Genomic DNA, 25,873 nt, shown 5'->3' on the forward strand with positions numbered 1-25,873 from the left:
AGGGCAAGGTACGCTATCGAAATATTTTGATACCAAAACGACTGCAGACCGCTGGACATCCGACAACGATACAGATTCACTGGGAAGGACTAAGATCACAAACCCTGAAAATTAGAGATTTTCCACTAACACACGTGCTAGTCGTCTCTTATCCAAACTATATTTTTTCGCTGATTGAGCCGAGTATGTATTCACTTTAACTCGTACAGGTGTTCAAGTGCTACACGTTTACGTCATCTTGTTCACAATACAATCCCCTACAAGTACTGGAGCTATAAGTGTCCTACCCTGAACACAGCTGTCTGTTTGTACCAAGTCACATGTGTACAAAGTTAGGTTGAAGTTGCCCCAGATGAAACTCAGATTCGATTAAATGGACTCTCGATGTGTTTTGGTGTGTGTGTGTATGTGTGTGTGTTTATTAGGAAGTAGAAACATTCGATTTATTGTTTAGGGCTGACTTGCACAAGCAGGCACTACAGTTGTGCAAAGACTGTCACTTGTACTAGAGCCTAACCGGTATAAAGCTACAGGCGACTCCGTATAAAAGTTCTGGAGAGTACGCTTGACACTCACGTATTCCAATTGCATCTCGTGAACAGCAGCAGGTGGGACTAGTATTTCTTCCTGTGCGTTCAGTTGAAGAGTTTCTCGTTTTTGGGGGCACCTGCATAACTAAACTATGATCGGATATGTCACAGAAACGTATTTTTTTCATGTAACACAATATATTTAATATGTAAAACATTGCAATCTTTACACAACAACTATTTACATAATATTTACAAGACAACAGGTAACAAATAATCGTTACAAAAGTTAAATAAATATGAGACTTAATTTAAGCGTAACGTCCAACACAGCTTACAGCTGCATTTCAAATGTGCACTGACTGTTCCTTCTCAAACGCATTGTTGATATGACCCTCGACGAATTTCTTATAGGATTCCGGAGTCTCTGGAATCTGACACACTACAAATAAAATAAATACGAAATTATTATTTTGTCCTATACTATGGAGTACTTGATATATAAAAGCAAAAAATTTTAGCTCCACATAAATTACACATTGGATGAAGTTATACATTTATAAATTTTAATTTTATAGTTCCCTCTCAGGCTGTGACTGAAAATTATATATTAGTAATTTAACAGCTTTTGGCAATTTTTTTCTGCAATACTACATTAGAAAATACAGCGTATTCTTGATGAGTGAAAATAATACATGAAAGCAGTATGAATGAACAAAACCTTTTTTTACATTGTCGGGCACACATGTTAATAACTAGAATAAATGACTGCTTCAATTATAGAAATTATACTGAAAAATTTATATGATGCATTCTCCAAATTTTTATAATTTTTTAGCTGAATATTAAAAAAATATTAGCTGATTATATGACATTACATGATTATTTGCTTGTCTCTGAGTGCTTTTAGACAGCAAAAGGAACTAAATCTATTTATAGAGAGAAATCAAAGTAACTTTATTTATATGTGTAACAAGACAATAAGGTCAGTATAAAAAAATATTAATTCAAGGAAAAAACTTGGTTTAAACACCAGTTTTTCTTTCCCTTCCAGAATGAATTTGTCTGTAGTAAAAGCAAGGCGATTTGGAACCCACCCCTAGCCTTTCATTCTGTTCGACTGAACTTACACTTAAATGTCACTGGGACTGTAAGGAATCATCTTTTTGACACCGAAACCCATGAATTTGACCCTAGCTTTATTTCTGTATACCCCCTTAAACTCCTACGTGATCTACTATTGTGTTACTCATACGGTATCTTCTTTTTTCAACTAGTAAGTCAGATTAATTGCTCTCGGCGTTTGAGAGTGAATCTATGTTTTACGTATCATCTCACTTCCACCCCTCTTGACTCCTGGATGTCATATTTCCATAGAAAGCTTTCCCACTTAGTAATACGTTCATCAAATTTCACCCTCTCCACATCTAGTCATAAGGATGCTAGGGTACAGTGTTCCCACAAAATTTATTGTATCATTTAGTGAATCATATATGTACAAAATTTGGTTGAAATTACTTAAGCAATTCCTCAGTTCCAACGACATTTCCTTCCTCTACGAGTGATAAGCCCAACATTTAACTGGTGGGATAAAATGATAATACAGAATTGAATTTTCTAGTAAATAAGGAACATAGGTTGTGCATGTATGTGGTAGGATGCGTTCTACATTCGATGTCGTAGGAAACGTTGTATATTACTTCTTACATCCAAATTTTCTGAGATAGGAGACAACGGTGAAAGGTATCCAGGGTCTAGTTTCACAAAGCGGTAAGTGATCTGCTACAGGTGCTAATCGGAATCTATAAGTCAACTGGGTCAAAACTAAGCTCATTACCTGATCATCTCCATCGATCCGCACCAATCTTGATTGTAAGCAAAGAAACAATGAACAGTATGGCACAGTTAAGACATTTCATTCATAATATCAAAGAGACTACATTCCTAGTTCCTAGTTTGTCTAAAAATTCCAGAAATATCTCACTGATTATTTCAGCTACGCTGGCTACTGCAAATGTGAGAGCTTAGAAAAGCTTTGCTAGCGTATCTATTTAGACGTACATCTACAGCATCACAGAACATCCAAAAAGACGCACCTGTTGCAGCACCAATATTGCGCGTGAATGAAAGACAACCAGCAGTAAACTTTTTGTTTCATTCGAAATACAATGAAGCTGAATTTGGTCATAACTGGTTGAATTTTTAAAAGGAAATGAAGAGAATTGCAGTCAACTGAAAAACTCCAGTTTTGTTTCTACAAGGCCTATAAATCTGGAATTGTTTTATTTAGTCCTTCAGTTGTTCCTGTTAAATACGACCCCGTCGTACTTTGAAAGACGTCCTCTTCGGTCTATGGTACATATTTAAATGCACTTTATTATGGCAAGGCATCCAGCACCATTGGGATCTCACTATTTCAAAATTTTGTTTTTGTTATCCATGCATAACAACGTATTCCAGAGCCCTCTTGTAATCTACGATTTTCTATCGTCATCGATCATTTTCGCTACACAGAGGTACTCCGAATGTAGCAGCACGCTAACGTTTTTTCTCACAATTAAGTATTTGTCACAAATGGAAGGCATGTGCCTCCACGAAGTACAGTCACATCTTTTACACTTCCATCAGACTTCAGGTGATTATTGGAAGGTCGGCGTGCTACGTAATACCTTATGTCATGCTTCTAATTTTCCATTTCTCTTTGCTTATCACCAGAAAATCTGCGTACGGCACATACGATGTCCGTTCTATGTTATGTCATTGATCTGCTGTAACTGAGTTCAGATAGCATTTCACAAGTTGATCAAGTAGAAGTGAGAATAATTTATCACACTACGTGACCCAACAATCCATTTAGAACTCCACAGATACCTCTTCATCACAAAGTAATGCTGATAGCGATTCTTGTGTGCTTTTTCTTGTTAGGTTGTTCATCTGTCCAGTTATAGTTAACAACGATGATATTATGTAGACAGTCGCGATGGTTGTGGTCTTGCGTCTTTTTAAAGTCAATAAACAGAGATAAAAGGATCCGTTTCACAATTTTACGAAAGTACCCACAATAAATGTGTTATGCACAGTTCAGCGCTCTTGACGGAATTCTTTTGGTGGTCAGGCAAGGTGTGTTCCATAGCTTTTACAAATCTTTACAACAAATAAAAAAACATTTTGTATTTTGAGGAATATAGCTCGAGAGTTGCTACAGTCTTTCGATTGGCCATTTTTGTGAATTGGTCAAATCCGAGTTCATTTAGTCATTTTCTTCGTGCAACTGATGATGTTTTGCGTTAGGCACAGTATCACGAGGTGCAGCCAATTTTCCTTCATTTCAGTGTTCCTCCATATGTAGGTCCCTTGTTGATCTTCATATTGTAATTACTCTTCAGTTCTTCCATAGTGTGGTAGGTCATTATTCTCCTCACTTTCACTATCTCTCATGATTCGACTGGATCATCGTTACTTAGGGGAACACTAAAATAATTTTCTAATATCTAATATTTCGTCTTTTCAGTCAATATGTTACTCCTTCTTTCCATAATAGTTCTTTTCATTTAACACTCACTTTTTGAGTCTTTTGATTGCCCGAAAGAAATCTTTTGCTTCATAGTAATGGTCATAGTCCGTGATTTCCGGTGTTATTACACAAATAGCTAAATTCCTTACATTTATTATTTTTTGTTGCTTCGGACTCATTTACCGAAAGTAGTTAAAAGAGAAGTTTTACCGATAAAGAAGACGTAGAGTAAACTTTGTGGCGTATCGGAGCTGAATAGCGGTAAGATTCAGTAACTTCCGCAGCAGTAGCACCGATTCGTCAGTTGAAGACATGATATTGCTTAACGGACCACTAAAAATGGAAATGAATCAGTTCGATGTGGTTCGGTGCCCTCGCTTTCGACTCCGTGCCTGGATTTGTATAAGGCGCAGGCCATGCCCTGTTTACGTGTTGGCTCTTACTAATGAAATAAATTAAGTCATTCAACATTTATTTGTCGATTACGATCGCTGGAAACGCCCTGCAGTTATGATGCTCTCATGACGATCGTACATTCATTATAAGATGTAGAAAAGTTGTGACTTTGTTTCACAATCTTCTAACAAAACTGTGACCATGCTTGTTGGATACAAATCAACCAAACATTTATGAGTCATAGGACAGTGCACACATCGTAACATGTGAGCAACCTCCCTAGCAGTATGACCCATGTGTGTCTTCAGTGTACAAGATCCAGTATGAAAACATCTTATACGGAGTAAAAGGAAGTTCACATATCCTCAAAACGAAGCTATTGTTTGTGATAAATGGCACATCATGACGAGAAATGGAAGGAGAAGAAAATTAAGTCGGAGCAGTGTCTGATATTCAAATGACTCGAACTATCCTACAATGTGACATGCGTGAGCTCTTTGTAAATATCCTTCTTATATAGTGTTCTGTAAGAACTGTATGCTCCTTATTCTTAGCTGCAGGGATAACTATCACTATGCGTCTTTTTGGCGAAGACCAAGCTACGATTATGTCTCAGATTTTGAACGGGAGCGAATCTATTTTATTCTTTCGTGTAGATGCAGCACTTACGGGGCCAAATTGGATAACAGGAGTTGTTGCACTAAAGAGGTCACCTACATCTAATTCCACGTTTACATCTACAGTCACATCTACATCTACATTTATAATCTTGAAACCAGAGTGAAGTACATAGCTGAGGGCACTTCCGACTGCACCACGTATCTTGGGTTTCTTTTCGTTCCATTCACGAATGGAGCGGGAGAAGAATGGGCACTAAAATGATTCTGTGGGTGCCGTCATAGGTGTAATCTTCTCTTTGTACACTTTACAGCACCGATATGTGACTGTGGTATATTCCTAGGTTCCTCGCTGAACCGTCTGGTGCAGCTGTCCACTGCAGTGGACGGCTGCTAATGTCACTTCTTTGGCGTTCTTAAACAGCCCTGAGGCACGCAAGGCACAGAACAGTAAAGGGTATCCACTGGAATGGACTGTGTGCATTTACAGCCTCAGGAGGATTAAAAACGTCAAAGAAGGAACATTAACAGCTGTTCACTTCAGTGGACAACTGCCCCAAAGGATTAATACTAGTTCTTGGAACTTTGCCGCTCTTGCCGTACAGTTGACGTCTACCTTTAAGGATCTGTCAGTTTTGGCGTTTCAGCTTTTCCTTGATGCTGAATGTGAAACAAACCTGTAAGCATTCGTGTCGCTCTTCTTAGTTTACGTCCAATATCCCCTATTTCTCCAATCTGTAATCGGTCCTATGCGAACGGTATTCTAGACTGAGTTGTGTGTTTTGTAAGCAATCTAGCATGTGAATAATCATAACCAGACATTGCAGCTCCAAATACGACAGCACAGGATGACAAAACCGCACGTGGCAGACTTTAATCGAAGATACAGTGATGGGGCGCTGCCACAAATGTCTTCCATCACATTCTGGACTCATCTACAGGATACACATGATGTCAAAGCAAACACACCATTGAGTTAAAACGATCATTAGTGCTCTACTGACTAGGAACATACCCTCTTTTCTGATTAGATGAGCTACAGAAGCAGTGAAGGGATATGAAATGCAGTGGAAGTATAGTGCATCTACTACGGCTAGTACTGGACAAACGCATAGTGTCGATGTCGTTAGTGTGATATCATGTGAAAAGCTGCTCTTTACAACCTCTGTCAGTAAGTTTCTGAAAACAACTCGATCCCTGTTCATGACGACTTACTTTCACTGCCCAGGAAACGCCCCAAATCTAGAAGATCATCATGTGAAGTGAGAGTCCAAATGCTGTCCACAGGATTTGACCAGGGCGCAGAGTGGAAACGTGAGTGGCAACCTACAAGAACCCGACAATCCAACAGTTCCAGTTCCAGGCTTCCACCAACCAAGGGAGGTGTGGGTGCAGTTAAAGAGGTATCGGACTGAAGAGGGTAGGTGCAAATACAACATGCACAAGTGGGGCTTTTCAAGTGACAGTGTGTATGACTGTGGTGACACCCAAACAATGGGCCACATTGTGAATGAATGTCCAATCAGACGCTTCCCTGGTGGCAATGAGAAGCTCCATCAAGCATCCCACAAGGCACTCCGCTGGATCGAGTCCATCAACATTCAAGTGTAGTCTGCGCCGTTTTAAAACTTGCATATAATTTCACATGTTCATTTTTATATATATTTCTTTGTTTTGCTGAATGTGTGTTACTGTAATTGATGCATACGGTAATAATAATAATAATAATAATAATGTGACAGTGATCCAAACTGTTCTGAGTTGTAGTACTGTAGCGTTGAAATGTGGACAGACTGCTGCATCTGAAAGTTTTAGAGTTCGAGATAGTTTCTTTCTTCAAGTACATTATTCTACATGCATTCTATGAGGAGAATTCCCGTCCAAATGTTGCAACTAACATGCAAGACTACTTCGCTGCAGTGGAGATACCTCCCCCTTAATCCATCCATCTCTTAACACGTTAGCTGACTAACATGCCTGCGATTTAGCTCTTCGGTCACACGTTCATGGCTTTCCTACAGGGAAAACTTTATAGTCATATTCGAAGGCTTGCAGTTACTCGGGTATACGGTATTTCAACCGATACTGATTTAGTACGTGCGGTATTTTTTTTATTCCTCTGAACGTGTCATTATAAGTCGTATGCGGAATTAACGTCACAGTGCAGGTAGTTTTCACTAGTATAGTAACGTAGAAAGGATATCCTATATGACTACAGTTGGAATAAGAAGCATCAAGGGAAAATACCATAAAAACTGAAGAAGAAATGAAAATACGCTCTAAGAAGGAAAACGACGCACTACGATGGAATTATCCCAATGGGACAGAAATTGGTAGGTGTGATATACACCTACAGACAATCAAATTATTACAATTTCGAAAGAAATATATGATGTACATAAGCGAGCTTCACAAACAGGAAATAGCAATAACTCATTGCTTTACCTCTGGCCCTTGTGAAAACAGTTATTCGGCTTTGCATTGATCGATAGAGTTTTGTATGTGCTCCTGAGGGATAGCGTGCCAAATTCTGACCAGTTGGCGCGTTACATCGTTGGAACTTGTCCATAATGCTGCAAACGTTCACAACTGAGGAGAGATCCGGTGGCCTGTCTGGTCATAGTAGCGTTTGGCAAACACGAAGATGAGCAATAGAAACACTCGCGGTGTGCGCGCGAGCATTATCTTGCTGAAATGTAAGTTCAGGATGGCGCAGAACATCGTCGACGTACCACTGTGCCACGGATACAACCAGAAGGGCCCTATTATGAAAAGAAATGGTACAGCAGACCATCACTCGTGATTGTCGAGCCTTATGGTGGGCGACAATCAGGTTGATATCCCACCGCCGGGGCGTCGTCGGTCTGGAATCTCATTGACTGGAGCAGAATTGTCTTCAGACATGAGTCCCGCTTCGAATTGACTCCGAAAACCAGCGAAGCAAGATAATGCCCGCCCACAAACGGCGAGAGTTTCTACAGCTTGTCTTCGTCCTTGCAAAGCCCTACCTTCTCCAGTAAGGTCGCCAGTTGAAAACGATTAAAAAATTGAGGGCAGGACCCTCCAACCAGATCGGAATGTTGACTGTCTAATGCACCAGTTGGTCAGAAATTGGGACGATATCCCTCAGGTGGACACCCAGCTACTCTGTCAATCAATGTCAAGCTGAATAACTGCTTGCATAAGGGGCAGACGTGGATCACCCCGTTATTGACTTGCTCTTGAATAAATCATCCAATTTTTCTGAAACTGTAATCATTTGTTTGTCTTTACATATACATCGCGTCTACTGATTTCCGTCCCATTCTGGTGCTTCGCATGTTTTGTTGTATTGGAAATATTACACATAAATGAAGACAGTGTCAACACAGTCTTACAAACTGAAAGGAAATGTAACACAGAGATGGTTAGCTAGAGGTGAAGCTTGTTGATAAATGATCGTATGTACAATTTAGATGAAGACCAAAGAGAAGTTTGAGAGATGAGATGAAAATGTGTCACCATCGAAATTGCTCAAATTAGGAGAAAGAGGAGGGGAAATAATTAATATATGTGCTACGTAACAGATTTGGTCCGTAAACCCCAAGAAATATATTTACTAACTTCACCTTGGCGAAATATAGGGCGGTCTTTCCTTTCACGAATGTGAAAAATGTTTATTTGCAGCGAACAAGTGCCTCGAATTATAAACGCTAAAACATATTTCAGAACACTCAAGAATGGTACACAATAAGGCCCATATACAATGAATCAACATAATCATGCACTTAATTAAGCATTAATGTGACAGCACGACCTTACTGCTTAATTGTTATCCAAGAAATTATTAAATATTTCCTAACACCTGAATGCTGAAGTAGACAAGCAACAGGAAGTAAAAATTTATTGTTTTGAATTGCCTTCGTTCTCCTAAAGTCAAATGAGAGTAAATCACTTTAAGATAATAATTGGGAAAGCTGTTCATCAGACAGAAAGCACGGTTTATGTGATGGTGAGTAAGCCGCAAGTGTAGTGTTTGGATGTTTGGATGTGAGTTACGAGAGAATCTTGTCTTATGGGAAGTCGTGTCCTGCCTCATTATTGAATCAGTGGCGTAATAATAGAAAACAAGTCCAATGGCATCTTCCGCGAGATACGTTAAATAACATACTCTTGAAATAATGCTATATGAGCAGTATTCTGTGTGAAACAGGAGCATGGATACGGAGAATAGCACTAATTAATACACGAGCAACGAATTAAACAAACGTCAGCAGCACTGTTGTCAAAATGGGATATACAGACTTAATGGAGGGGAGTTAATGCTAAAGAGATTAGAGAGCGAACTACACGGTCATGCAGATAGAACAAGCGACGGGAGGAAGCTCATTTGAAAACAAGCTTATCAAAAGAGACAACAGAATTACGAGTCCAGGAAACTGAATTTTTGCTACTATTTTTGTTTTCAGAGCGGAAATCCCATTGCAAGTAGCTGCACTGCTATTAAATCTGACAAAGCTGATTCATTATTGAGCGCAGCTCGCATTGAACGTCTGACCTACGTTTCGCTACTGCGCAATATTTTGTAAGGGCCAGAGACTATTGAAAAGAATAGTATCCGAAGGAGGAACGTATATCTTAGATAAACTGCGCATAAATAAGTAGCGATACATGTGGATGACAACAGCCATACAAATAAAAGATGTAAACCAGACAACGCTGACTTGAATTAAAGCCGTTAATAAAAAACATACGAAAACAAACCACAGTGTCTCTAACAACGCAGTTCCCGAAAGGATAAAGCTCTATAATTCTGTAGGAGATACTACTGGTACTTACAACATATCATTGATAAAAGAGAACCCTTCTAGTAAATTCTTAGCGTAAGTTGTGCCATGAGGAGTTTCTTTTCTATGGGTTTTCGGTAGTGACATAAAAACTACGTTCTCTGCGTTGGATCAGCTGCAGTTTGGATTCTGAAAGTTCTTGTGAACACTGATGATTTAAGCTTTTATCACCACCTTTGGAACAGTACTGTAGAGCAAGTAGAATGGTGCGTATTTTTGGAAATGAGAAGTACAAATCCGTGCACGTCGGTACCGACCTTCTTCTTCAGGCCTGTTCCAGGGCTGCTCCTTGTCGGTGGCCAGCACCAAGTACAGCAGGAACGTGACCAGGCCCACGCCAGCGGAGATGAGGAACATGATGTCCCACTGACCCCTCGTTTGCTGAAACAGTCAGGCCGGACGAGGAATGAAGCACTCGCTATCCTCACTACTTTACAAGCATTAGCCCTTACTAACCGTTTCCAAGAAAAATCAGTAGGCCTTTGGTACAAGTTACATTGTGTTTATCATTCTACCTCAAACTTTCTATACATATCACCTATACTGCAATGTCAAATACGACCATATTTACTTTATTGTTGAAACCAAATATTCATACACTGGGCTGTCAATTATCACTCGTCGCATCCTCGTTTAAATGAGAATATTGCCGACGAAAGTAATTTTAGCAAACGATTCCATCCCACGATAGGGAGCTAACGGCCGGCCGGTGTGGCCGAGCGGTTCTAGGCGCTACAGTCTGGAATCGCGCCACCGCTACGGCCGCAGATTCGAATCCTTCTTTGGGCATGGATGTGTGTGATGTCCTTACGTTAGTTAGGTTTAAGTAGTTCTAAGTTCTAGGGGACTGATGACCTCAGAAGTTAAGTCCCATAGAGCTCAGAGCCATTTGAACCATTTGATCCAGGGAGCTAACTGACTTATTATGACCAATGATCATCTATATGGTGATGTAAAATGACAATAGGAAGAAATGGGTTACTCTTCATTTAAGCATCATTGATTTTCATGTTTCACTAACGGTAATACTGCCCACAAAAAGGCTCTTCAAACCAAGAAGTACTTTCTGATGGCACAGGCTTATAAATTCATATCAGAAATATTCACGAGAACAGTTGTGCCGGCGCTAAATTTCGACTGTCAAACTGTGTAAATCAGTATCCATATGTATTTTAAAATCAGTGTACATATTTATGTATGTATGTATGTATGTTACATACTTCCTACACTCCTACACCACTGGCCTGATGGCAACCAAATTAGGTAGACATATCACTTACTGACTGGAAAAAATTGCTGTGGGGTAAGACCTACCTATGTATCAGAGGGGTGTGGGTGGAAAATCAGTGTAGCTCACGTGCAACAAACTTTGCAGATAAATTCAAACCCTCGCGAAACTTTTCTCGCTGATAACCCCACAAATTGATGGAAATAAAAGTTTATCGCTTACTACATTTTCACTGTACATGCAGTAATAATTCCGCATGAAGAATACTGTTTTTAATTTATCATTTCTTTACAACTAACCGTATTCGCTACGCAGTTTGCAGACAGAATTCACGTACACCACTGAATGTACCAGCAAAATTATATCATTGTACGACAAGCATAATGTAGGGGTAATGTCTCAGATCAGTATTCAAAACGTTTTCTGTTCCGGGTTCGAAACCTACCGCCGATTAAATTTTGATCAATAACAAGCATTGACGGCCGAAGAGTTCCGGTAAGAGAACTCATCCTCATTCTACCAACGGCCTTCTCAAAGAAAACTGAGAAGCGAAAAGAGGTGGGGCACTTTCTAGTCCATGGGACAGGAAACTGCCCAAAAAGTTGGAAGAATGATCAACGGCATGAGGAAGGCAATGGAAACCACTGCAATAAAGACACATAAAGTGTGTCCACAGAACATGTTACCTGTAATTGAAAAAAGTGTCTTGATGATCTGTCCATTGGCAATAGATTCCGCAATAGAGCCCCATTTCCTCGGATCTCCGGGAGGGGACTACCAAGTGGGAGGTGACCGTGAGAAAAAGGCTGAATAACCAACGAAAGGATAACATTCTTCCAGTCGGAGCGTGGAATGTCAGAAGCCTGAACGTGGTAGAGAACGTAGAAAATTTGAAAATGGGTATGTAAAGACTCAATCTAGATATAATAGCGGCCAGTGAAGTGAAATGGAAAGAAGGCTTTCCGGGCAGATGGGTATAGGGTAATATCAACAGCAGCAGTAAATGGCCTAAAGGGAATAGGGTTCGTTACGAATAGGAGGCTAGGCATAGACTGTTACTGTGAGCAGTTTAGTGATAGGGTTATTATTATCAAAATCGACGGCTAACCTACATCGACAACGATAGTACTGGTAAACACGCTTACATCGCAAGCTGTAGATGAAGAGATAAAGCACAAGAGGATACTGAAATGGTGATATAGAACGTAAAGTCAGATGAAAATCTCATAGTTATGGCGGACTCGAACGCACTTCTAGGGGAAGGGACAAGGAATGAAAGAGGAGAAAGACTGATTGATTTCTGTAACTAATTTCATAATAGCGAATACTCTATTCAAGAATCACAATAGGAGGAGGTATACTTGGAAAAGGCCGGGTGACACGGGAAGATTTCAGTTAGATTACATCATGGTCAACAGAGATTCCTAAATCGGATACTGGATAGTAAAATGCACCCAGGATCAGATATAGACTGAAATCACAATGTAGTAGTGATGAAGAGTAGCTTGAAGTTTAAGGGATTAATTAGGAAGAATCAGTACGCAAAGAAGAGGAATACGGAAGTACTAAGGAATAACAAGATCCGTCTGAAGTTCTCTAAGGCTATAGATACAGTAACAAGGTATAGCTCAGTAGGCAGTATAATTGAAGGGGAACAGACATTCTCTAAAAAGTGCAATCATAGAAAAACATAGTTACAAAGAAGGTAACTGCGAACAAACCATGGTAGTAGAAGAATTACTTCAGTTGATCGATGAAAGAAGGAAGTACAAAAATGTTCAAGGAAATTCAGGAATACAGAAATACAAGTTACTGACGAACGAAGTAAGTAGTAAGTGCAGGGAAAGTAAGACGAAATGGCTGTATGAACAACGTGAAGAAATCGAAAAATAAATGATTATCGGAAGGACTCATACAGCTTATAGGAGAGACAAAAAATCTTCGGTTAAATTAAAAGCAAGGGTGGTAACATTAGCAGCGCAACGGGCATTTTACTGTTGAATGGAGAGGAGAGAGCAGATAGCTGGAAAGAATACACTGAAATCCTCTATGAGGGGGAAGAGCTCTGTGATGTGATAGAAGAAAAAACAGGAGTCGATTTACACGAGACAGGGGATCCAGTACCAGAATTAGAATTTAAGAGAGCTTTGGAGGACTTAAAATAAAATAAGACGGAGGTGATAGGTGACATTCCATCAGAATTTCTAAACCCATTGAGGGAAGTGGCAACCAAACGATTATTTACGTTGGTGTGCAGAATATATGAGTATGGCGACATGACTTTCGAAAAAATATTATCCACGTAATTCCGAAGACTGAAGCAGCTGACAAATCCAAGAAGTATTGCACAATCTGCTCTTACACCCAAGGAGTTGACAAGAATAATACACAGATGAATGGAAAAGAAAATTGAGGATGTGTTAGATGAAGACAGCTTCGCTTTAGGAAAGGTAGAGGCACTAGAGAGGCAGTTCTGGCGTTGGGGTTTATAATGGAAAGAAGGCTAAAGGAAAATCAAGACATTTTCATAGAATTTGTCGACCTGGAAAAAGCGTTCGACAATGTAAAATGGTGCAAGATGTCCGAAATTCTGTGAAAAATATGGTTAACCTATAGGGAGAGACGGGTAATGTACAATATGGACAAGAGCCGTGAGGCAATAATGAGAGTGGACGACCAAGAAAGAAGTGCTCCGATTAGGAAGAGTTAGAGACAGGGATGTGGTCTTTCGCCCCTACCGTTCAATCTGTAGATCGAAGAAATAATGATGGAAATAAAAGAAAGGTTCAGGAGTGGAACTGAAATTCAAGGTGAAAGGATATCAGTGATACTACCAGCTGATGACATAGCTATCCTGAGTAGAAGTGAAGAAGAATTACATGATCTGCCCAATGTAGTGGTCTAATGAGTGTAGAATATGGATTGGGAGTAAATCGAAGAAAGACGAAGGTAATGACAAGTAGCAGAAATGAGAACAGCGAGAAACTTAAGATCAGGATTCATGGTCACGGAGTAGATGAAGTTAAGGAACTCTGCTACCTAGACAGAATATAACCAATGACGGACGGAGCAAGGAGGACATCAAAAGCGTACTAGCACTGGCAAAACGGGCATTCCTGGCTAAGAGAAGTGCCGCAGTATTAAACATAGGTCTTAATCTGAGGAAGAAATTTCTGAGAATGTACGTTTGGAGCACAGCATGGACTGTAGGAAAAGCAAAGCAGAAGAGAATGGAAGCATTTGAGATGTGGTGCTTTAGACGAATGTCGAAAATTTTGTGGACTGATAACGTAAGGATTGGGGAGGTTCTTTACGCAGAATTGGACAGGAAATGAATATGTGGAAACCGTTGACAAGGAGAAGGGACAGGATGATAGTACATCTATTCAGACATGAGGGAATGACTTCCATGGTTCTAGATGCAGCTGTAGAGGACAAAAACTGTAGTGAAAGACTGGCATACATGCTGCAAATGACTGAGGACGTATGTTACGAGTGCTACTCTGGGAAGTTGGTACAGGAGAACAATTCAGGGCGTGCGGCATCAAACCAGTCAGAAGATAGTCGATTAAAAAAAAAGGGCATTTAGTTCAGGAGGTATGGCGTCCAATACCGAGATGTATCCACATATGCCGCTGAATACACTAAAAAAGTATACCACTGTAAGACACATAATACAGATGATATAGAGTCATAAACATTGAGATGTACGAACTGCCGCATCATGCAACACGTTTAAACTCTGCTTTCTTACTGTTGACTCTACTCACAGTACATTTCGCTGACAGTAGCCACATAAACCTCTGGATCCATCTTCAGAATCTTATTACTGTATAGAAACTGGTGAAATATGTGAAAATATATTAAACGTACTTGAAATATATTTTATATGTGTGTATGTAGGCATAGCCACGGGTAGAAAGCTCATCCTAAATCCAAAAGCTGGTACAAATATCAGCTACGATTTGTGGTGTTAAGAAAAAAAGAGAAGATGGTCAGAGAGAGGGTGAGGAGGAGATAGTAGAAAGAGGGTGGACGAGGAAATGGACGGAAAAAGGTAAAAGGAAGAGTTGAAATTTTTGAAATTTGTAGTAAGTACCTATGGGACAAACTGCTGAGGTCATCGGTACTAGCGTTCTCGCTTCCCACGCCCGGGTTCCCGGGTTCGATTCCCGGCGGGGTCAGGGATTTTCTCTGCCTCGTGATGGCTGGGTGTTGTGTGCTGTCCTTAGGTTAGTTAGGTTTAAGTAGTTCTAAGTTCTAGGGGACTGATGACCGTAGCAGTTAAGTCCCATCGTGCTCAGAGCCATTTGAACCATCATCGGTACCTAGGCTTACACTCGATTTAATCTGACTTAAACTAATTCACGCTAAAGACAACACAGGGAGAGAGGACTCGAACCTCCGACGGGAGGAGCCGCACGAACCGTGGCAAGGCACCTAAAACCACGCGGTTATCCCGCGGGGCAGGAAGAGATTGATAGAGAGAGTGGGGAGGAGCAGATGGACATAAAGGAGAGAGGATGAAATGAACAGGGCGAGGTGGAGGAGGACGTGGACTGATAGAGGATATGGACAGAGCGTGGGAGGGTGGAAGGTGTGGGCCGAGGCAGTGTATGGAGAATATGGACAAAGAATCGGTGAAGGAGGGGATGTGCAGTCAGAGAGGAATGGAGGATATGGACTAACAGAAGATTGGAATAAATGCACACCCGGGCAGTGCTGGGTACTCAGCCAGCCTTCTATAAGTCTGTATCGTACAGTTTAGAATAATGAAAAATTATTTATAAGGACGAAAAATAAACACGACAGTCACACACCAAAAACTACGCCAACACAACGACTCTCAAATTCTTCATCGGAGTGCAAGCAGTTGAATGCTTGTTCCTAGACCGTTGTGTTTTGAGTAGTTGCACCGTGCTTTGGAGTTCACTTTGAACTGTAGGTACCCATTCAACAGCAGGGTACGTTAGTGCTAACGTCCGAGAAAGGCAGCACCTCTAACACAACGATGTGTAGTAGAGAACTGTGGTGCTCAGACTACACTCCAGATTACGTGCTTTACTAGGCAGGACACAGGGCGATTCTTATTAACTTTTAGGAACCTCCGAAACGTTGTATATGTCGCTCAGACAAGTAATTTAATGTAAGATACATGGAACGTGAGTTACCGGGAAATACCCCAAAAGTGGATGAGATATTGCACGTGAGACGTCGCCAGATGATGTACCTCGGCGCACGTGCAGGGTTTGAGCGTATCGCTCTGTCAACCTGATCATCACAACAATAGTTACGTATTTTATTCGGTGTGGCTGCGGGCTCACGAGTGCGACTTCAGTGCATGGGGCTCAGGGATCGAGTGATGAATCTGACGAACAGTATTTTCCTCACTGCTTTAGACAATTGTGTGTTTACACTGAGCTAAGATTTATTATTATGTTTATTGGTCTCGCCGTCTCTGCTGGTTTATTGCAAAGTACAGTACAGCAAAAACCTACGTCTTATCAGTAAATAACCTACGTTTCCTTTACTCAATAATGTCCGCATTAAAAAAAACTAGGGGACGAAAGGAAAGGAAACAATATAAGAACAGCTTTCTCTTGGTACTAGCAAGGACAATAATTTTGTAACTTTTGCGTGTTCAACATATCACATTTACAAAGTGTGCTGGGAACTTAGCTAAAATACAAGTATTGCATCGCCCAAGCATCTCTTCACACCCTAGCCCAACAGCTTCCAGTGTGGCGAGGTACGTAATCTGATGGCGTCATATGTGCAATATTTCTCAACCAGTTTTGGAGCATTTCCCGACATTTGCGGTCCCACGTGTCATATTAAATTATTTCTCTCAGCGTTGTCTACGTCGCTTTTGGGGATTTTAAACGTTAGTATGAGTCACCCTGCAGGTAGTCAGCAAAATTTCAGAGACAGATAAGTTTCACGATCTAATGTATTTCATGCTGAAGGGCATAAATACACAGTTAAATTTGCCGTAGAAGTACAGTTTCAGTGCAAATGTGTCATTGCTCAGGGTTATGCCATATAATATGGATTTTATAGCCTTACTTACCAGATATGTAGAAAAGTTAGAGGTACAGTTTGTGAAAGCCTGTTGTGAATCTTCAATGCATCACACCACAAAGAGCACTCGGCATAAATGGTGCTGTTTTCAGAGACAGCAGCTAGTCACTAATTTTTACATGTTTGCTTTCATACCAGTACTAAAGCGCTTCCTCATGATGTCATGGTGAATGATAGAAGACTTCTTAAAAGGGAAGCTTCATCTCAATTGCAGTATCATGTTTTCTTAGTCGTAAATGACATGCTAAGCATTACAATGAGCTGGGGTCTCGTATATGCCTATCTCATTTTCCTGTAAAGTATTTCGTGTAAATCCTTGGATTGGGCGCAGAGGACATGTACCTTAGCCGACCCCTTAAAAAGCGTATGTTAACGCAAAAAATACACTTTCCAAGTATTGTTACAATCTATTTATTGGTTCACAATACGAGCCCCTGACTTCCAATGCATTCTTCCAGCCAGAAGGCTTAGTGTGGTACTAAGGTATAAAGCAAACAGGTAACCCTGCCACGAAGACGCATTCGTGCTTCCTACTCCCAATTGAGTGAGTTTGAAAGAGGTCAAATTGTGACCTTCCGGGTCACAGAATTTCGGACATCTTGCACCATTTTACATTGTCGAACGCTTTTTCCAGGTCGACAAATTCTATGAAAATTTCTTGATTTTCCATTATAAACCCCCAACGCCAGAACTGCCTCTCTAGTGCCTCTACCTTTCCTAAAGCGAAGCTGTCTTCATCTAACACATCCTCAATTTTCTATTCCATTCGTCTCTGTATTATTCTTGTCGGCGCCTTGGGTGTATGAGCTGATTGAGCAATAATTCTTGGATTTGTCAGCTGCTTCAGTCTTCGGAATTACGTGGATGATATTTTTTCGAAAGTCATGTCGCCAGACTCATATATTCTGCACACCAACGTAAATAATCGTTTGGTTGCCATTTCCTTCAATGGGTTTAGAAATTCTGATGGAATTTCATCTATCACCTTCATCTTATTTTATTTTGAGTCCTCCAAAGCTCTCTTAAATTCTAATTCTGGTACTGGATCCCCTGTCTCGTGTAAATAGACTCCTGTTTTTTCTTCTAGCACATCACAGAGTTCTTCCCCCTCATAGAGGATTTCAGTGTATTCTTTCCAGCTATCTGCTGACTCCTCTCCATTCAACAGTGGAATGCCCGTTGCGCTGCTAATGTTACCACCCTTGCTTTTAATTTAACCGAAGATTTTTTGTCTTTCCTATAAGCTGTATCAGTCCTTCCGATTCACAGGTAAGAGGGCTTGTGAGCCCAGACGTGTAACACTAACTGTTGGGTTGTTGTGGTGGAGGAGACCAGACAGCGAGATCATCGGTCTCATCAGATTAGGGAAGGACGGGCAAGGAAGTCGGCCGTGCCCTTTCAAAGGAATCATCCCGGCATTTACCTGGAGCGCTTTAGGGAAATCAGGGAAAACCTAAATCATGATGGCCGGGAACGAACTGTTGCTAACCGGTTAACAACAGTAGGACTAAGGGCACGCAAACGTCTAGCCTGTCTTCTTCTCACGCCACATCATCGAAGAGCACGGCTCGATTGGTGCCCTAAGAGATCACATGGAAGATGGAATGGCGCGACGTAGTCTTCAGCGATGAAAGCAGATTGTGCATGCACGCAGATGATGGTCGTTTGCGCTTATGGCGCAGATCTGGTGAGCCCTGTCTCGCAGAGCGCGTTCGTCCAAGGCACACTGTGCCTCCCTCAGGCCTTATGATCTCGGCTGAGATAAGGTACAACTCTCGTTCATCCTTAGTGTTTCTGGAGGGGAAGCTAACCTGTGCTTGGTACTTGAAGAATGTTGTTGTTCTATTGCCGTTCTTGCAACAGCAGGGTGACGTGTTGTTCCAACAGGACAATGCTGGTCCACATGCTGACAATGAAACTGAAGATGCTGCGCAAGATGAGCAACTTCCCTGGCCAGCACCATCTCCAGACTTGTTTCTTGTCCGGCAGGTGTGGGATATGATGGGACGAGACGTGGCTTGTACGACTGCGTGAGCAGGCCCAAGAAGCGTGGCGTAACGTATCCAAAGACGGTAATAGCCACCTGTGCGATCGAATGGATGTCATTTTCTGCGCCATCATTACCTCTCGTGCAGGCTACACAATGTACTAATTAGAGTGTTTCAGCATCGGTTGATACCTGGCACCTCAAAATCACTTGCGCTATTGATCTGTGTATGTAATTCTCGTGCTACAGCCGTTTGAAATAATGTTTGCTAGGTAGATATACAACAGGATAGTCATGATACTGGATGCTTACGTCGGATCGGCTGATGTCATTTGACGTCCATCCTACCTCTCTCACATACTGTAGCTCGAGCCTCATTCACGTACTTGTTAGAGTAACATGCTTGAGAACATCCTTGCATAATACACCGGCATGATCCTTCCGTAAGGGAAAGCTCTCTGTAATGGAAGAGCTACTCGTCATCTTTATCAAGATCGCTATCCACAATGTCCGACTCCATCGGACGTCCTTTACGCCCCAATTACGCAACGGCTTCGAGGAGGGGATACCTTCACAGTCAGCAGGCGTTACACCTTACACCCTAATTGGAAGAGGCCGCAGTGCACCACGCTGAAGGGGACCCCATCGACAAGTATACGAGCAATTGCGCATGCAACGGATGCCACATCGAACCTTACTGGTGGTGGATTACAAAGCTAACCCTCCTTTGGAAAGGACAATAATGGATTAACTGTAAACAACAGTATTTGTGAAAACTGGTTAAATTTCCTTTTCGTTCTTCGGCTGTTAATCAGTGGTATTGTAAACGAGTGATATACTGACGCGCGCCTAATAAATTACTTGTAAAAAGGGTCACCTTAAAAAAGTGTTTTCGAGTAGTTATAGCACGGAAACTGTACGTTTCTGGACGTGGGTTCTAGTTCAAAATATAATCTACTCATTTCCCTCTATAAGTCCTAGATGTTTCTAAGGAAAATGTAGGGCGTCCAAAATTAAACTTCAAGTTTCAAAACGCGTCAAATTTGAACACAACATTATTTAAACAGGGAGAAATGTCACGGAACAAAAAAAGGAAAAAATCGAAACTTTTGCCAATGTGTGTTGCTGTTAGCATCTTAACGTAAATTGGGTCGAGTACAAAAGACAGATGAATCGCAGTACGACGGCTATGGTTCGAGATGCACATTACACCATCTGTACTGTTCAACGTGCATCTCTGTACAAGTTCGGCAGTCAACAGTCGTTTCACCGCTAATTACGTAAGGGCATCCACCACAGCAAGATCGAATCACTTTGTATGAGAAAAATCAGTTTTTAATAGTCCTGAGGTCAAAAACCGTATAAAAAGCAAAATAACACTGGTTTTTAATTGTCCTGGGGCAAAAACAGCATAAAAATGAAAATGACATCGGTTTTTAAATGTCGTATGACTGGCTCAAGGTATGTACAGCACGCTGTATCGTTTTCTGCCTCAAGTTGGAATCAAGAAACAGAACGTTCCACAACAGATCGAAGTACCACAGGCGTCACGTTCAGAATGTGTTGCTCAATGCATGCCTTCAGCTACGTTCGATTGGTTGACTGATTCGCTGGAGGGGACTACACAGCGAGTTCATCAGTTGGAATAGGGAAGGATGCGGAAGGAAGTCTGCCGTACCCCTTCACAGGAACCATCTCGGCATTTCCCTTAAGCGATTTAGGGAAATCACGGAAAACCTAAATCAGGATGGCCGGAGGCGCGTTTGAACATTCGTCCTCCCAAATGAAAGTCCAGTGTGCTAACCACTGCGCCACCTCGCTCAATGGCTACGTTCGTAAGTGAAGCACTGAACTTAACATCTCTCAGATAACCCCACAGACACAAATCATAGGTGATCTGGACGGCGAGGCTGTAAGGAGATTGCGGCTGATAATTCTCGCATTTCCGAGATGCCTCAACAGCAGCCGCTTCACTGGCTGTGAAATGTGCGATGGAGCTCCTTCTTGCATAAAAGTGACCCTGCCCATACATCCACGATATTGAAGGGTTGGAATGATGGTGCACTGAAGACTCTCCTAGCGTTCACCAGCGACGGTACAGGTAATAGGAAGAGCAAGACTCATCTCTTCGACATTCTACGACCCTCAAATAAATCATGCCGCCAACCAGCACCACACAGACACCTCTCAGAAATGAAGTGGTGGCTAGCCGGCCAGAGTGGCCGTGCGGTTCTGGCGGTACAGTCTGGAACCGCGAGACCGCTACGGTTGCAGGTTCGGATCCTGCCTTGAGCATGCATGTGTGTGATGTCCTTAGGTTAGTTAGGTTTAAGTAGTTCTAAGTTCTAGGATACTGATGACCTCAGAAGTTGAGCCCCATAGTACTCAGATCCATTTTGAAGTGGTGCCTGTTGATGTTCATGTGGATTTTGCGTTGGCCATATTCTGCAACTTACAGTCGCTTGGAGGCTTAGGTGGGCTTCGTCCGTCCACAGAATGTGCAGTGGCCATTCACTGCCCACTTCCAAGAAAATCCAGAGCGAGCGCTTGTCTTGCTGGAAGGTCCACTCAAAGAAGCTCCTGAACATGAGTGACTGTATCTGGACAGCAATGCAGGATGATTCGTAGGATTTTATGCGCCGTACTCGCAGGCATGTCCAACGTGCGGGCAATTTGCCGTACAATGTACGTTAGCCCGCCGCCACTCGACCCCTCATCCAACGCTGTGACCACATCTTCAACGGACGTCGGATCAACTGCTTTCCTCCGTCTGCCACATTGCCTCTCCTCCCTCGGCCTGTTCGAATTTTGTTATAATTTTCTCCAGACATTTAACAGACATCGGGCCAATGCCTTCTTTCACACCTCTGAGTGTACAGAACTTCTACAGGGCTAGTGGGCCACAGTCAACATTCTTGTCGGAGGGATTTACCAGCAGGGTGCGATACTTCATGAACGCAGTCACGTTAGGAGTCTCGGACGCAATCTAAGGAACAGCCGTGCGCCGCGCTTCTTTCGGTAATCGATCCAGAAACCTTCCGTTTAACATGTGTCCGCACACGATTCGTTTGTGAGATAATTGAGGCATTTTGTGGAAGGAAGGCTCTTAGGAGAAAATGGTTATTTGAGATAGGGCAGTTTAAATGCTTATTTCCGATAAATTTTAATAACAGTCTGAGTCCAATACACAAGTAAACTTCAGTAGGAAGTGTACTACTATTAAGTAAATATATTCATAATATTAAATATTTTAACCTGTGCTTTTAACGTAGAAAATAATATTTCTGATAAACATTTATATGGCCTTTCCCATAAAACTGTATCAGTAGGTTATGATAAAGAAGCATTTCTTTCATTACATGTTATTATAAGCCTCAGAAGACGTTAAAACATAACAGTACTACTATTCTTAATAATACCTACGATCAGGGAACCCTATGAATGGTACGAAAATAAAATAACGGGAAGTAAATTGATAACAAAGTACGACTACACAAATGAAATCCCACCGTGTTGGTCCTGTGATCCATACATTATGATGGATAATTTTTCTGGAGTAGTTTCTAGTTACTGTAGGACGTTTCCGTTTCTCTTCTTCTTCTACTTTCTTCTTCTTCTTCTCCTACTTTGTCCTCTCCTGCATGGATGTCTATTTTCTAAATAACTTCTGGTTGCTAGTAACTATCTTGAAGGGTGTTTTATAGCAAAAAAAAAAGGGTTCAAATGGTCCTAAGCACTATGGGACCTAACATCTGAGGTCATCAGTCCCCTAGATTTAGAACTACTTAAACCTAACTAACCTAAAGACACCACACACATCCATGCCCGAGGCAGGATTCGAACCTGCGACCGTAGCAGCAGCGCGGTTCCGGACTGAAGCGCCTAGAACCGCTCGGCCACAAAGGCCGGCCGTTCTGTAGCCATGAACTACTGTTGTCATCTGTGTACTTAAATAAACTGACATCTTTTTTATTTTCTGGCTTCACTGGATTAAACGCCATAGTAGGTAGTCTCAGGTTTTTCAGTGCTTCGTTATTGTATTTCTGTTTCCAAAACCTGAATAATGCACATGGACCTTTGTATGTCAATGAGACCAGTACTGAAACATCTGCTTTATATTTCAGAACAAAATACTTCTGAGTTTTAAGCACAGTTCCCTCAACGATAGATGCAGCGTGCACACGCTTCACGAAAACGCTGCCTTGTCCTCTAGCATTCAGACAATGAAACAAAACTCTGGTAGAATATTTTCCGTGATCCGCTAACAATATCCCTAAAATGGGCACATAGACCTATGGACCCTTCTCCAGAAAGTGCCTCAATTGTATGTGGTTCCGGTACAACGTTGACTTCTGTGTGAACTGTTGTCCTAGGGAGTACAAATTTACTTTTAGATTTAGTCCCCATCTAATTAAGCTGAAATTTCGTCTACTTTAACAAAAGATAAAACATTACTTCAACATGTTACATGTCAAAGTGTAGAGTAGTACATTTCAGAGGAGGTGGTCCTTGTGTATTCCTAGACATGGATGCAATACTGCGCCCTTCGTGCAGCGAACTATGAAATCTTTGAAATAGCCTTCACTTCTCGTAAATCTTGATAATACTGCACAACTGCGGCTGCAGATCCTCAGTTCTATCAAAGGGAGCGTTGTACACCTCACTTTTGAGATGCGCCAGCAGAAAAATTCTGACCACTGAGGTCAATTGAAATAGGATGTCAACGTATATCATCTTACATCAGCAGCAAAACTTGTCAGTGATGTATCACGTTCCCCAACCACAGCCATGGATGAAGTTTCAACCCAACTGGATAGGGACTTACGCGAAAACTTTACACCGTAGGTACTATCGTTGTGCGTAGGACAATATTTCACAGTGAAATCTGTGGCGGCTCATACACACACACAATTATCTCACAAACAACTCATTTGTGAATTCATGATTACTGGAACATTTTTCCTTGTATTGCCGTACATTTTCAGTCTTATCAGTTTTCGCAATTAATGTAACGGATCGTTAATTACTGTAATGATTTATGCATAATGATGAATTTCTTACTATGAAGAGTGGTGTATTATTTACCTGTTGTAATGTGCAACAAAAGTACAATATAATATTGTAAATTTAAAATTAATCCTCTTCCCTTTCTTTCTTTATTGAACGTACTTCTTGCAATTGCATTTTTGTTTCACAACCAAATGCAACCTTTGAATATTTCAGTTGCCACTATGGACGAACAGCGACTGTGCATTGGACCAGAGCCGGCCACGCCACGCCAAACTGCCCGCCCGCCGAGTGCGGGCTGTATGCAGGCCAAGGCTTGGTCTGTGTCGGCAATACCCGGTCCTTCTCAGAGGTACTCGCTATGGTGCTACATATTTAGTATCGCGGTGTGGCATTTTTAGGTCGGCACAACTCTCTTCAGTTCGATAGAATCGTAATATAAGAGCAAAAAGTTACAATCATCGTTAGATGAGGTTCATTGTTCAGTATAAAAAAAAAAAAAAAAAACCTTTGTGTTAAATTTTCAGGCATTGAAGAAATTTATGATAGGAACAGTAAAATTTCTGATTTCGCACACATTATTCCACTGTCAGCTGGAACAGTTTACGATGGAACTGAACAAAGGGTACGGAGACTCTTAATATGTAATGTCGTAAAATACACTGTTTAAGTCAAGGGCCTTGCCTGGAACGATTTTTCGATTTAAAACCTACTATTGTTGGAATTATGAACGGAAAACGCAAGTAGAAACGAAAATTAGAACGTGCATTGTAGACCTCGCATTTTAAGAAGACTTGTCTGCGCGTTACCCACACTAAAGCACTGCAAAATGAGAAACAACTAACTTCTGATTTGTTGGGAATCATTTTAAAAGAAAATAACATCGTAGGAGAGGCAAATTCTAATAAACAGCATAGATGGTTACCCTAAGATCACGGGCTTTAAAGAAAACGCGAGTTTTAAATTATTCATTGTTGGTTTGAAAGAATTGCAAGGATATTTCTCTAAGCGTTTTGAGGACAGTGCCTATCTTACATCTGATTTCGAGCTGTTTTCGCGATCGTTCGCAATTTCAGTTTAAAGCATCCCTGTGCATGTGCAGCTGTAACTGATGGATCTGCAATGTAATTCCCTGTTTAAAGACGAATCCTTTCGTCAGAGTTGTCCAGGACCTATACATTGTTCTCCTCAGGTAGAGTTTCAAATTCTCTGTAATGAAGTTACACAAGTGCTACACTACTTCGATCAACATATGTGTAAAAGACGCTTTCTCGATTATGAAATTAATTATGTCGTATTTAAGTAGCAACCTGACTGCAAGAATCTGTGAAACGTCAGCGTCTGTCTGTATGCCGACAGTTTGCACCAGAGAAAAATTGTATTATCAGAATGAGATTTTCACTATGCAGCGGAGTGTGCCCTGATATGAAACTTCCTGGCAGATTAAAACTGTGTGCCGGACCGAGACTCGAACTCGGGACCTTTGCCTTTCGTGGGCACGTGCTCTACCAACTTTTTTAATTATTTTTTTTAATAGCCAGTTATCCTAGCCACTTTTTTAACAAAAATGAAAAAAAGGAAAAAGGATTTTGGGAGGTTTGTTTTTCTGTTTTTTTTTAATTTTAATTTTATTTTATTTTTATACAAATGGATAAAAGGAAGGCCGTTCCTCTTCGGCTACATAAAC

General features: G+C 41.2%; 1 protein-coding gene across 2 annotated transcripts in view; it reads right to left on the reverse strand.

The window, feature by feature from the left end:
* Positions 1-770: 770 nt before the first annotated feature.
* LOC124606916 (putative inorganic phosphate cotransporter) overlaps positions 771-25,873 on the reverse strand; it is a 103,858-nt gene continuing 78,755 nt past the window's right edge. Inside the window, exons 8-10 of one of the 2 annotated variants that reach the window (XM_047139025.1) lie at positions 10,141-10,264; positions 2,368-2,395; positions 797-972 (exon numbers count right to left, since the gene is read on the reverse strand). In XM_047139025.1, the coding sequence (XP_046994981.1) occupies positions 939-972; positions 2,368-2,395; positions 10,141-10,264 (186 nt within the window). In that variant the 3' untranslated portion in view covers positions 797-938. Of the gene's footprint in view, positions 973-2,367; positions 2,396-10,140; positions 10,265-25,873 lie in introns of both variants that reach the window. The other variant, XM_047139024.1, reaches the window with a different exon arrangement.

This window comes from Schistocerca americana, chromosome 3 (genome assembly GCF_021461395.2).
Source record: "Schistocerca americana isolate TAMUIC-IGC-003095 chromosome 3, iqSchAmer2.1, whole genome shotgun sequence".
NCBI lineage: Eukaryota > Metazoa > Arthropoda > Insecta > Orthoptera > Acrididae > Schistocerca > Schistocerca americana.